Below are 14,083 nucleotides of genomic sequence, written 5' to 3'. Positions count from 1 at the left end.
CAATTTATTATTTTTTTAATTATTTTACCTTTTTTTTTTTCAATTCAATCAATACATTTTCATAGCAATTATAATCCTATTTGTTTTTATGTTTTAAAAATATTTTTTAAAAAATATTTTTTTTATTTATTTGTTTTAAAATAATATTTTTTAAGGTATTTTCAAATCATTTTAATATATTGATGCTAACAATATTTTTTAAAAAATAAAAAAAAATTATTTGAATACTATTTAAAGTAAAAAGCATTTTATTAGTCTATGTTCTCATAAAACCAATAATTTAATCCCTTCAATTAAAAAAAAACATCGTATTTAATCCCTTTATTCATATCAGTCAATAATTTATTTTGTTTTGTTAATTTATCCTTATTAAAATGCTAAACTGACACGTAATTTTTTTTGTTATTTTTCTCTTGCTTTTTGCAAATGATTTCACAATAAAAAAAGGATGGTTAAAGGATTAATTAACTAACAAAACTTTAAAAGCTGTACGGAGAGTAGTAATGAGATACTTATTTTGCTGTTGAAAAATAAAACCAAAAAAACATGATATTAGGAGTAATCTCGCGGAGATTCATCTATTTATCGTTATCAAATTTAAAAAACGTAATTATATATTTTTTTGCTTTTATATGCACAGTAAAATAAATGATTATTTTCTTAGATTATATTGTTTTTTTATAAGTTTATATAAAGGGTGTTTTTATCCTTTTTTTTTTCTTAAATAACAATAAAATAACTTACATGTCCTTGAAAATAAAATATTCTACAACTTGCGCTAATGGACATTTTGTCATTATCATGATGGTTTGAAGATAATTTTGTATTAATATGTATAAATATTATTTTAAAATTTTTTTTAATATGTGTATTGCCGTGTTAGTACATTAGCAGCCCCCGTACCTTTCAAGTAGCGCTTGCAAGGTCATTTGATGACCATATATCGCCTTTCATGGCAACACTTGAATCATCCTAATTTCTCTTCGGTGATAAGTGTGGGTAATGACTGTCTGATTTGATGTCGGTGATTTATTTTCCTCCTCTTAGTTTTTGTGTTTATCCCTTTAAAATTTCAAAACAATTATTCAAATTGTTATTTCTTTAGATTTGGTTATTATTCTCCTTGTTACTATTTATTTTATCTAGAATAATTTATAAAATTAAAATTTCCTTTTAATTTCACCCCTTCAATTTTTTTTATATTTCAAATTTGATTTATATTCTTTTGATTGTTATTTATTTTGTTTCATATAAATTTTATAATTGATTTTCTTACAATTATATCCTATTTAGTTTTTTTTTTCATATTAAATTTGATACTTATTATTTTAATTGTTAATTTTTTTATTTTGAAAATTGATTTTTTTATCTTTCAATTACGTTTATTGATTGAACTCAAATCTAAAATCTCAGAAGTTAATAGTTTTAGATATTAATTAAGGTCTAGGAGATTTACTCGAGTTGCCTTATTTATTTTTTATTTTTTATTTTTAAGCTTATATTTTTCTAGTTTAAGACATTAGCTTTTATTCAATTATAGATTTGAGTTTTGTTATTTTGATTTTTTTCTATATAATTTTTTTTTTTTTAAATAGCTTGGGTGATCTTGATTCTTTTTATCTATCACTATTTATTGAATTTACTTAGATAAATGTTTTAAATTAATATTTTTTAATTTTATCATTTAATATTAGATTAATATTTTTTTTTATCATTCCATACTTGGTTGTTTATAATTAAGCTTTATATTTTTATTTAATTTGCTTTTGTTGACAATATTTTTTTAATCTTTAATTGTTGTATATAATTATTTAATTAAATAAAAAATATTATAAAAAATAAAATTAATAAAAATAACTAAGTATATAACTCGTGTTGCGAAATCAAATATTTTAATTTTAATTATTTTTAATTAAATATCAATTTAATTAATTAAATGTACATATATACATTTTGATTTCTAATAAATATTTTTTTATAATTAAAAATATACTGAAAAAACTTCAATATTTATTTTTTTACTGAAAAAGATTATTTAATCAACTCAGTTGAAACAACTAGTTAAAAAACCTAAAGGAACTAAATTATTTAATTATTAAAAAGACAAGGAAATAAGTTACAATAAACTCATATTATTAAATTAATTTAGAAAAAAATAAATAATTCACATTCGGATTCAATCAAGCCATAAAAAAAAACCCTTAATGAATTTGATTTCCTGCTAACAGTGAAGGCAGCGAGTCGATCCGCTGCTCTCTTTACCACCTGCGAAATCTCTCCACTCTGTAAGTCTCCTCCTCCTCCTCCTCCTCCTCCTCTGCCTTTTTCAGGCTAGAATCCGAGGTTTTTTTAAAACCCTAAATCCTTAAAAACCCAAAACCAGAATGTCGATTTCCAAAGAGCTGTACCCTTCTCAAGATGATCTTCTCTACGAAGAAGAAATCTTGAGAAACCCTTTTTCTTTGAAGCTCTGGTGGCGCTATTTGATTGCCCGAAGAGAATCCCCTTTCAAGAAACGCTTCATTATTTATGAACGAGCTCTCAGAGCGTTGCCTGGAAGCTACAAGCTCTGGCATGCTTATTTGGTTGAGCGGCTCGATATAGTTCGGAATTTGCCCATTACTCATCCTCAGTTTGAAACTCTTAATAACACTTTTGAGAGGGCTTTGGTTACTATGCATAAGATGCCTAGGATCTGGATTATGTATTTGCAGAGTTTGATTCGTCAGAAGTTAGTGACGAGGACGAGGAGGGCTTTTGATAGGGCTCTCTGTGCGTTGCCTGTTACACAGCACGATAGGATTTGGGAATTGTATTTGAGTTTTGTGAGTCAAGAGGGTTTTCCTATTGAGACCTCTCTTAGGGTTTATAGGAGGTATTTGATGTATGACCCGAGTCATATTGAAGATTTTATTGAGTTTTTGTTGAATTCTGGGCTTTGGCAAGAGGCTGCAGAGAGGTTGGCGTCGGTCTTGAATGATGATCAGTTTTATTCAATTAAGGGGAAGACCAAGCATAGCTTGTGGCTTGAGTTGTGTGATTTGATGACTAGGCATGCGAAGGAGGTTTCAGGGTTAAACGTGGATGCAATTATTAGGGGTGGGATTAGGAAGTTTACAGATGAGGTTGGGAGGCTGTGGACCTCGCTTGCTGATTATTATATCAGGAGGGAATTGTTTGAGAAGGCAAGGGATATTTTTGAGGAGGGGATGACTACTGTGGTTACTGTTAGGGATTTCAGTGTTATTTTTGACGCTTACTCACAATTTGAAGAGAGTATGGTTGCTATCAAGATGGAGAAAATGGATTTGAGCGACGATGAGGAAAATGAGGTTGAAGAGAATGGTATCGAGTTGGATGAGGATGTTCGGTTGGATTGGAGTTCCAAGTTTGAGAAGAAGTTACTTAATGGCTTTTGGTTAGATGATGACAATGACGTGGATTTGATGCTAGCACGTCTGGAGTATCTAATGGATAGAAGACCAGAATTAGCAAATAGTGTGCTTCTTCGACAAAATCCACATAATGTGGAGCAGTGGCATAGGAGGGTCAAGCTATTTGAGGGTAATCCAACGAAGCAAATTCTGACGTATACTGAAGCTGTGAGGACGGTGGATCCAATGAAAGCAGTGGGGAAGCCTCATACTTTGTGGGTTGCATTTGCAAAATTGTACGAGGATCACAATGATCTTGTCAATGCAAGGGTAATTTTTGACAAGGCAGTGCAAGTGAACTACAAGACTGTCGATAATTTGGCAAGTGTGTGGTGTGAGTGGGCTGAAATGGAAATTAGACACAGGAATTTCAAAGGTGCGCTTGAGCTGTTGAGACGGGCCACCGCAGAACCATCAGTTGAGGTCAAACGGAGAGGTACTTTTAAGCCTTCCTCATTTACTGGTCATCCTTATATATTGTAATTTGCTTTTATGGTGGCATGTTAATTTTGTTGTTTGGCAGCAGCAAATACTGAAATTGGAGGGTAACATGTTCTTCGTTATTATAACAATTTCAAACTTAGTTTAGTTTTATTAATGAAAACTTTTGGAAGCAAACATAAAATAATTCTAAGCAGTCCCAAAACATACAAAACCGTAACTTATGGCATGGATAAGGTTTATGAGGTATCATAATCCTTCTCTAGTCATAGAGCTTCTAGAGTTGGGTTGAAAATTTTTAAATGAATACAATCATTTGACAAATTGTGGCATGAATTCAGTCATTGTATTGGTTGATCTGTGGATAGCCTCTATCTGGAGAGTCAAAATCAGGTGCTAACCTCTCAGTCTTGGTTTTTGTTATCAACTTGCAGTGGCTGCTGATGGGGATGAACCAGTTCAGATAAAGGTTCATAAGTCCTTGAGACTCTGGGCTTTTTATGTTGATTTGGAGGAGGGCCTGGGTACCTTGGAGTCCACTCGAGCAGTGTATGAACGGATACTGGACCTGCGCATAGCCACCCCACAAATCATCATCAATTATGCTTGGCTTCTAGAGGTATGGACATTCCTTCGATAATTGCTATCATGTAACATAATTTCCTTTAATTGTTACCTTTACTGGCTGGAATGGACAAATGTTAACTGTACTGGCTTATACAGGAACATAAATACTTTGAAGATGCATTCAAGGTATATGAAAGGGGAGTCAAAATATTCAAGTATCCTCATGTGAAAGACATTTGGGTCACATATCTCTCAAAGTTCGTGAAGAGATATGGCAAGACAAAACTAGAGCGGGCGAGGGAGTTGTTTGAACATGCTATTGAAATGGTATTCACTTTATTTTTTCCCTCTCAGTTCTTGTTTGGTTGTTTCAGTATTGAAATCTTGCCCGCTATCACATATTTCTGCTCTTATATAAATTCTGACGAGTCTTGCTGTAAATGGGGCTGGCTAGTTTCCTTTTATCGCTCAAGCTCCGAGTCCTTATCTTTTGTGGCTACCACCTTAAACCATTACTGGTTTGTGGGGTCTTCATACATTTTCATATTGCTCGTATGGCTGAAATATCTCTGCAGTTTTAGCCTTGCTTCATTTCCTTGCTGGCATGCTGATTCTGTTGCCAATTGCTCTGTTGCTGGTTTATACCTTTTTGCTCACGATTTTGGGACCGCAGGTGACTCTGCCTTGTCCCTCAGATAATTAGACGTAGATCTGTTATGTTTCTGCTTATGCTGTAACTTCTGCTACGCTTTGGTTTAGCTCTAATTTGCTCCTTTTCTCCACCTTGCTGCTAATTTAGTGGCCTGGCATCTTTATCTAGTATATAGATTTACGGGGAAAAAAGCCTAGCCTTTTCGAGGATTGACTGTCCAAGAGTTTTTCACTGTTGAAGTGTGTTTCCAACTGTTTCTCAAGTTGCTATTTTTTTATAAGCTTTAGCAGCTCTTAGTGTTGCTTATCTTACTATTTCCAATTTTGTGGGTTTTAGCAGAGATTATGACTTGTCATCTCTTTACAAGTAGACCAAATCGCTGCAAATGTCACAAACCTTCAAAGATTCTTCCCATCATTCTTCTCACTGAAACCCAAAGCCAGATCAATGTGTGAACACCATCCACCTTTTATAGCTACCTGTATATTCTGCAGGTTCTCCTTTTATGTTAACCATGTAGAAGTCACAGGTTCTTATGGACATATGTATTGCATGTTGTGATCCTGTGATCTGTCTTGTATTTGAACTCAATCTTGCTAAATGCAGTATTGTTTATTGTTCCACAACTCGGTGATGCTAAATGTATTTGAACTGGAACTGTTTTACTATTGCTAATATGTTTTGAACTTTTGATGCTCACTTTTTGTGTAATTTTCTTGTGCTAATCAGGCTCCTGCTGACTCGGTGAAACCGTTGTATCTTCAATATGCAAAGCTAGAAGAGGACTATGGTTTGGCAAAGCGAGCCATGAAGGTATACGATCAAGCAACCAAGGCTGTTCCAAACAATGAAAAACTGAGCATGTACGAAATTTATATTGCTCGTGCAGCTGAGATATTTGGTGTTCCAAAAACAAGGGAAATATATGAGCAAGCAATAGAGTCTGGCCTTCCAGACAAAGATGTGAAGACAATGTGCTTGAAGTATGCTGACTTAGAGAAGAACCTTGGAGAAATTGACCGTGCACGTGGCATATATGTATTTGCATCCCAATTTGCTGATCCACGATCTGATTTGGATTTCTGGAACCAATGGCATGAGTTTGAGGTTCAACATGGAAATGAAGATACCTTCAGAGAAATGTTGCGTATTAAACGAAGTGTGTCTGCAAGCTATAGCCAGGTTTGTTTATTATTTTTTCCACAGGCCTGTTCATTTTAAAAGGAGTTATTACTGTGCTAAGAGAGCAGCTTGGTTTGTTTTTTCTATAAAAAAGTCAAAATAATAGTTAAATCACTTGCCTTTCCGTCTTCTCTTGTTCTTATCAAGCTTTCAATGCTAACTTTTAGATCTCTTTATAGATTCTGCAATTAGCTGCCCATTGTACCTACCTAGTGTCTCTTGGTCGTCATTGCCTGAAACCTAAGTGGATATCATTATGCATGTACCGAGGATTCTCAGTCTTGGTTATATTCAGAGTGTTATCTTTATTACTGCATTATTTTGAAGGTTTGAGTTTGGATTTACAACTTCTGACTCTCGTCTTTGCTGTTGCAGACACATTTTATTCTTCCGGAGTATTTGATGCAGAAGGATCAGAGACTGAACATTGATGATGCCAAAGACAAATTGAAACAGGCTGGGCTCCCTGAAGATGAAATGGCCGCTCTAGAGAGGCAATTAGCTCCTGCAATCAATAAAACCACTGCCAGAGATAGCAGCAGGACAGTGGGCTTTGTGAGTGCTGGAGTGCAATCTCAGTCGGATGGAGGGATGCAGGTTACTGCAAACCAGGAAGACATTGAGCTTCCAGAAGAGAGTGACTCTGAAGACGATGAAAAAGTTGAAATTGCACAGAAGGATGTTCCCTCTGCTGTGTTTGGTGGATTGGCTGGGAAGAGGGAAGAGCCTGAGAAAGATGATGCAAAGGATGGTGGCAGTCGTCTTGGTGCCCTCGAGAGGATTAAGAGACTAAAACGTGGAGGATGAACACTGGTGAAATTTTGAAGAACTATATTTTTGACCAACTGTCGTTGAGACTTGTTGCTTGTCCCCTTGTATCACTAATTGTTCATCGAATCTTTAGACGTGTATATTTCCATCGAAGTTATGTAGCATTCAGCTTTTTTCTTCATTATTTTCACAAATTGTGGTATTTTCTTATATGTCCTCCACACTCCTCTAACCGAATTGTATGAGCAGACTAGGGTGAAATCATGCATAGACCTTCCGAAATTTGCTTAGCATGATATTCTGCGTATCCAGAAATGCACAATGTAGGTACGAGAATTGAGAGGCAATTCTCTGATTCCACCAGTCCTAAAAACAAGATCAAGGCATGTCATTGAAAATTTTGTAATAGGGGTGGGAGATTAAAGATAGAAGTGACTCGTTCCATATATTTTTTTTATTATCTTGTTCGAATATTGCATCTGTGTATTTTGTTAGTGACAATTCTTTGGATGGATGCTAGGTAAAACAATAATCTTACCGATCAGTTGCCATAAGCTTCAAAGAGGTCACTGCTGCAAAGTGTCAGCCAGAATTTCAGACTCCCCCTCATCATCATGCTGTTGGATTACAACACGCCATGAACTGAAAGATATTGAAACACAAGGTAAAAAGAAAAAGGGCTTCTTCTTCTTCTTCTTCTTTTTTTACATTTTTTTCAATAAATCCCATCACATTATCTGGATGCCCATGAATTTTTGCCCTCGGCCTTTTGGCTACTACTTTCCAGTTAGTTTAGCAGGATGCTTTTAAGCATTAGAAAATAAAAAAAGGAAAACATTATCCTTAGCATGTTGTAATTTAGTTTATTTTATAATTACCCATAATACTTTAAAAATTACCGTTTATATTCTAAATTTTATATGCCCGTCAAAATAAATAAATAATATAATTATTTACAAAATTACTATTATTTCTCATGATTATAAGATTTCTATATTAAATATTACAAGTTACTAGGTGGGGATAATGTGCATTTGGACACTATTGTTAACCAATGGATGGCTTCTCTCGGATACAATTCCTCTATTTGCAAATCTCCCTCTTTTCATGCATGCAATTCCTCCCTTGTTTTTTTTTAGTAAAAAATTCAAATTTTCTTTTGATTTGTTCTTTGATCAGGTGAGTATGTGGATCTAATAAAGAGAAAAATGGATTAAAAATACTAAAATTTAATTTGAGTTTTTAGTTTTTACTGTATTATTTACCAGACAATCTTATCTTTTTATTAAATTTAAAAATTGGTTTTGGTCTAAAATGTAAATTCTAATTTTTTAAAGTATGGCAGATAAGATGATAAACATAATTTTATTTAAATTATATTCTTCTTTTTTTTCCCCTATCCCATCTGTACATGGAACCTATCCTAATAAAAATACACCAAATTGCTTTTAGCTTCAAATCTTAATTTTAATTTAATCAAAACCCACAATTAACTTAAAACCTAATTAACGACGCCCTCCATGGCTATTCATCTCCTTGTATTGAATGACCCTTGCCTTTGCATCCTCATCTCCTCATTAAACTTGTTAATGAAAGCCTCAGCTCGCTGGTTCAACTCTTCTTGACTCAGTGAAGGTTCTTTCCTTAATTTCCCAGAAGCAGGAGATGATGAGCTGACAGGTGGCAGCTGATAATTGGTTCTGCCATTAAACGTCTCCGATTTACTCACCGCATGTGGATCCATACGACTTGTGCTAAATTGACTGCCATGATTCTCCCACGTGTCCATGGGCGTCTGTGGTTTCTTCACGTGTCTCGTTAACGGCATTGCACGATCCTCCGTTATCTTTTTCCATATGTCCTCTAACGTATCGTTTGGTTGTGGCTTTCCCACCCTTAACGCCCTTCCACCTGACAATACACAGCATCGTTAAACTGTTGTGACCGTTTTGACCTTCCTACTAAGCTTCTATTACACGCTCATACCATAAAACATTTATGTCATCCAAGGACTTTTTTGGAGTTTCGTAAAGGAGCGTCAATCACATGCCATTCTTGAACTTTATTTTTTTGTCTTGCAAAATGATCAAATCAATTAAAAGTTGAAATAACAAAAACGACGGCGTACAAGCGTAAAATTCAAATTTCAATTTGGCACAAAAAAATAGATGTGAAAACGGCGCCGGAAAAAACCCAGGTTGACGCCGACCAATAAGCTTTTTGGACATGAAAAAAGGAATAGCGTGGGTCGTGAAATCTGGCCGGAGAATAAAAACCGAAAACAAGAAAAAAAAAAAAGGCTTGATAAAAAGAATGGTGGATATATAGTACCTTCAGGACGAGCTTTAACAACTTTCCCATGACCGAACCTAGAAGAAACCAGGGGTTTCCCTGCCGGAGAAAGATTCTCCAGCAACAAAAGATTATTCTCAGACGAATCATTCCTCTTTATCGGCGGCACCCACGTGGACTTGGATATCACAAAATCACCAGCCACTCCATTTTCCCTATCCTCTAACACCATACACTTATCCTGAATAACTTCTTCTTCTTCTTCTTCTTCTACTCTGTCCTGATAAACAATCAGAGCCCTCGATTTCAGGGCACCATCGAACCGAGTCTTCACCGTTGAAATCTTCATCTCATGAACATAATCATCCATTGGGATTTTCTCAATATGATCATGAGTAGTGGTACTATTGGTGTCGTGGTTGTGGTCGAAACGTGAGGAAGCAACGATGGTAATGATGATGCAGTTTATGATAACATAAAGATAAGGAGGTTTAAGCCAAGACACTAGAGAAGTCCATAGAAGAGAAGCTTGATTTACATAAAAACCATGCACTAATGCAACAAAGACTTTCAAATACGAAGACAAGAACAACACATTAGTTGAAATCAATACAACTTTTAAGGAAAGTGAAAGAGAACCCATGTTTGTTTCCGGGGTTTAAACCTTAAAATCCTTACCTTGGCTTGGATTTCAAGGATTTGAAGAGGAGAGAAAGATTGTGTTAAGAAATAGGAGGTGGTGGTGGGTGGATATGTTAAGTGAGGTTCTGGGGAAATGCTGGATATATATAGAGACTAGAGAGAGTGGGGAAGTGAGGGATGTGAAATCTGGAACGTTGGATTTGGTGGGGTCCGGAGGGTTGAGATTTGTGGTTTGGGGTGGTGTATTCTTGTGGGAGGGAGGAGGTTGCTCTTCTTCATGATGCTTTTTTAGAATGTCCATGGGGACCCACTTGATGGGGAAAAATTATTAAATTAGAGAAGAATGATGAATTAGTGCCAGAAGAAATAGTTGATGGGTTGTGAAATTGTTTTTTTTTTCTTTTTAATTTTTATGGTGAGTGTTACATGTAAAGTGGTGCCAATGGGATACATTATATAGTTTGATTTCAGAATTTACCACAATAATTATCTCCAAGTAAAATCAGTGTCGGGTTTCTTGAAGAAGAAGAAGAAGAAGAAGAATAAAAGGTAGTAAATAGTGCCAAATAGTCCAAAATCATCATTTCCCCCCTCTTACAAGAGTTCTAACTCATGGTTTTTTAACCAGGTTTAGGTTTTTTCTTAGCTAACCGGGTTACGGATCAACTCAAATTTTTAATTAGGTTATATTAGATCAATTCTCCTCCTTCTATTATTAAAACCTTGCCTGACTTAAACTTTGAATCTCCTCAATTATTGGTCAACGTACTGAGTTATGTTAGGTTTTAACTGAGTTTTATTTTTAAATTAATCGGATCATGAATCAATTCATATTTTAGATCAAGCCATATTAGATAATTTTTTTTTTATTGAAATTCTACTCAATTTAAATCTTGAATTTTCTCAATTACAGATTAACCTACCAATCACGGTAAAGTTTTAAAAATAGTGGTCTAGCCACGAACTACTATATGATAAATGATAGTATTATTTTATCTCAATATTTATCACATTAGTTATAAGTTCGAATATAAAACCTTTAGGTCAATATATATATATATTGGAAGCTTTGTTGCTGTAGGGCCATAGCAGCTATTAACACTGAAAATACTGCAAGAAGGTGGGAGTCAAAAAGCTCTAATTAATCTGCTTACTCAGAGTTTATCATTAATGCTCAAGTGGGTTTAGCCTTCCTGGTGCCACAATCATTTGCATATTATGAGCCTTCAGATTTTATGAAGGGAACATGAGCATTATGCATGGCAGGCGGAAAATTCCATCCCCAGTAAATTATATACGAAGAACTTATTATTCGAAAAGTATATAATAAATAAATAGATGAGATGATATTTAGATTCAAGAATTCCCCTTGTTTGGTCAAACACTTTATGATATTTAACTCTTAATTTGACATATCATCATAAAGATATTTAACTGTTAATCAAGTCTTATCTCTTCAAGCACAATATTCTATAACCTCATAAATATTTTTGACTCTCTACATGACACTTGCCTTCGATGGATACAAGACACGAGGTTGGTCTCCTAGTTAAAACTCTCTAAATTAATATCTTTTGAATCATGAAAACATACTAACTAATCAAGAGATATTATTTAAATTTTAAATTTAAGTTGGGACTCAATAAAAATATTATTTAATTAAGATTGTTAATTTATTGAGGTGATAGGTAATTAAGAATTGAATCATATAGTAAGTGGTTTAGTAATAAGAGTTTGAGATCAAAGGGTTTGTTTCCCTTATAATTTCAAGTTCGAACCATGTGGTTGCTAATATAATAGTCACCGGAGACTTACATGGTTGTTAACTTCAGGATCCGTGGGGTTAGTCGAGCTGTGTGTAAGCTGGTCCGGACACCCACGTTAATTAAAAAAAAATTAATTATGTTTCATGGTATGTATTTAATCAACCATGGCTATATATTAATCCATCGATCTCACAAACAATTTTCCAACAAAGACATCATCATCTTCATTAATTATAATCAGTTTAGGGATAAATAAACATGTATTATGGCAGTCAAAAATGATACTGCAACCTCTTAAAAAATAAAAAGCACCGCACATAATTCAAATTTATTTTCTTAATTATGATCCTGTATATACAGTAAGCAGAGTTTCTCCATACTGTACGTGAATGCGAGGGCCATTCATTGTACAAGTCTCTAGCTAGAAGTAAACTCAGCCAACAATATTTGACCTCAACCCACCATTAAAAGATGAATGGGAGCACACAGACGTATGATTAAGGTGGTTTAAGCTGTACAGTGGATAAAAATCTTAATCAAATCACGAGTTAACAAATATATAATCTACACGAACACCTGTTTATGTAACCTCCAGACCAAGCAAAAAGATGCATAGGAAGCCATTGATGGTGTCGAGTTTGTGCCCTTTGCCATGTATATGTGTTTTCCTATTGTTGCATGCCAACTAATTAAGCCCTAGCTAGCTGGCTAGAATAGACATTTTAACATATAATCTTGGTCATCATGACAAGCAACTTTGGCCATTGAACAGCTTGAGTTGCGAATATCGTCGTCGGCAGTGTGATCATTCCACGTAATTTTCCGTGTAGAAGACAAGATTGTTATAACGAGTTGCTTGACAATTAAGAAAAAGAAAACGAAGGTAAACAATGATGAGATATATGTTATGTATTTCGAAATTTATATTTTTTTATTTATCGGTGCAACAGGACTATCCACCTGGCCTCATCTTGTGTTTAATATATATATAATAAAAAAAAAATGGAGGTAGTAAGATTTTGATCATTAAAAGCTTAATACTTTATAAAAAAACCAAAATATTAAATTATTGGGTAAGGTTCGAGATAATGGCACAACTCCCATATTAATATAATGCATTTAAAAAAATAAATTTTTTTTTGGGAAACTGATATCAAGTATTTTAAACTCATAAAATCACAGAAAAAGCAAAGAATTATTTAAATTTAAAGGAGCACTGATGTATTGATCATAATATCAAATCAAATACCCTAATTTTGGCTTATTAATTTGTTTTACTCAATCCATTGTAGTTTGTTTATCTTCCATTGTATTCTTAATTGTCAATCGTTTTGATATTTATGCAAATTCTTCAAACTATCTCTATCTTGAAGATTAATGTAGAAATTCAAGAGAGTTGCAATTAATCGAATAATTGAAAATAAAATAAAAAATTACATTTTTGTGCATATGATTAATCTAAAAAATCTACAATAATTTTAGAAAAACCTTAAAATTGTGCATAAAAAAGAAGAGGGCAGTATCACCGGAGTGGACATTTACATGTAAACAGAATCTCAATAACGTTTTTCTTTGAAGAGTAAAAAAAACGTATTCTGTCGAACACGAAGAAATTAAGGTAGCTAGAGACAGAGAAATCTACGTCAAGCCTTCTTTCTCCACAGAGCGGAAGTGAAGTAACTATCTGAGTTAATGAATATGGAATATGGATCCATGAGTAGGCACCACGAAAAGATCAGATAGTTAATGTTTGATCAGTTCACGAAACTAACAATCAGTCTTCATTTCCCAAGAATTTTTTTTTCTTGACTATTTTTAAAAATAAAAAAATAAGTGAAATAGCATAATTTGTACCTATCATAATTAAAAAAATATGATATTCAAACTTGTTGCTATTAATAATCACAACATTTAAAAAACAATTATGAAATAAACTTCATATGAGGAATGAGAAAAGAGAAGAGAAGAGAAAAGAAAATAATAATAATAAAAACATTGGATACACACCATAGCTCTAATTATATTATCACCAGTGTCATAAGAAAGATCCTAATAAGACGAATACAATAATATCAAGGAAGGTCACCAACAGTGACCTGAGTATGACACATTTACCAATCAAAGATTACGAATGACTTACTTTGCCTTTGACAACAAGTATAACCCACTCGAATCATAATTGTGACTTTCATTGGAGTTGTTAGATTTATCTTGTCGATATCTTTCTGATGATATTAGTGGTATCGTAATTGGGATAGTTAATGTTTGATCAGTTCACGAAACTAACAGTCAGTCTTCATTTTCCAAGGATTTTTTTTTGCTATTTTTGAAAAAAA

General features: G+C 33.7%; 2 protein-coding genes across 2 annotated transcripts; one reads left to right on the top strand and one right to left on the bottom strand.

Annotated features, from left to right (window-relative positions):
* The first annotated feature begins 2,182 nt into the window (after positions 1 to 2,182).
* LOC133699266 (uncharacterized) lies at positions 2,183 to 7,257 on the top strand. The gene is made up of 5 exons (XM_062122460.1): positions 2,183 to 3,870; positions 4,310 to 4,494; positions 4,599 to 4,769; positions 5,824 to 6,276; positions 6,652 to 7,257. Exons 1-5 carry the CDS (start codon positions 2,385 to 2,387, stop codon positions 7,081 to 7,083), a joined length of 2,727 nt encoding a protein of 908 aa, XP_061978444.1. The 5' UTR covers positions 2,183 to 2,384; the 3' UTR covers positions 7,084 to 7,257.
* Positions 7,258 to 8,395: 1,138 nt separating this feature from the next.
* On the bottom strand, positions 8,396 to 10,109 carry LOC133699099 (uncharacterized). Its single transcript, XM_062122239.1, has 2 exons — positions 9,379 to 10,109; positions 8,396 to 8,958 (listed from the first exon to the last, which is right to left on the bottom strand). The coding sequence occupies exons 1-2, from the start codon at positions 9,980 to 9,982 to the stop codon at positions 8,576 to 8,578; spliced, it is 987 nt and encodes a 328-aa protein (XP_061978223.1). The 5' UTR covers positions 9,983 to 10,109; the 3' UTR covers positions 8,396 to 8,575.
* Positions 10,110 to 14,083: the final 3,974 nt, after the last annotated feature.

This window comes from Populus nigra, chromosome 7 (genome assembly GCF_951802175.1).
Source record: "Populus nigra chromosome 7, ddPopNigr1.1, whole genome shotgun sequence".
Classification (NCBI taxonomy): Eukaryota; Viridiplantae; Streptophyta; class Magnoliopsida; order Malpighiales; family Salicaceae; genus Populus; species Populus nigra.
Note: the sequence above shows the minus strand (reverse complement) of the source record. Positions and strands in the feature narration are given on the sequence as shown.

Excerpts from the sequence above, each read along its gene's own strand:
- LOC133699099 (XM_062122239.1), bottom strand. The coding sequence starts at position 9,982 with ATGGGTTCTCTTTCACTTTCCTTAAAAGTTGTATTGATTTCAACTAAT. Across the intron at positions 8,959-9,378 it reads TGTTAAAGCTCGTCCTGAAG|GTGGAAGGGCGTTAAGGGTG; the intron begins GTACTATATATC and ends GTGTATTGTCAG.
- LOC133699266 (XM_062122460.1), top strand. The coding sequence starts at position 2,385 with ATGTCGATTTCCAAAGAGCTGTACCCTTCTCAAGATGATCTTCTCTAC. Across the intron at positions 3,871-4,309 it reads AGTTGAGGTCAAACGGAGAG|TGGCTGCTGATGGGGATGAA; the intron begins GTACTTTTAAGC and ends ATCAACTTGCAG. Across the intron at positions 6,277-6,651 it reads TGTCTGCAAGCTATAGCCAG|ACACATTTTATTCTTCCGGA; the intron begins GTTTGTTTATTA and ends TTGCTGTTGCAG.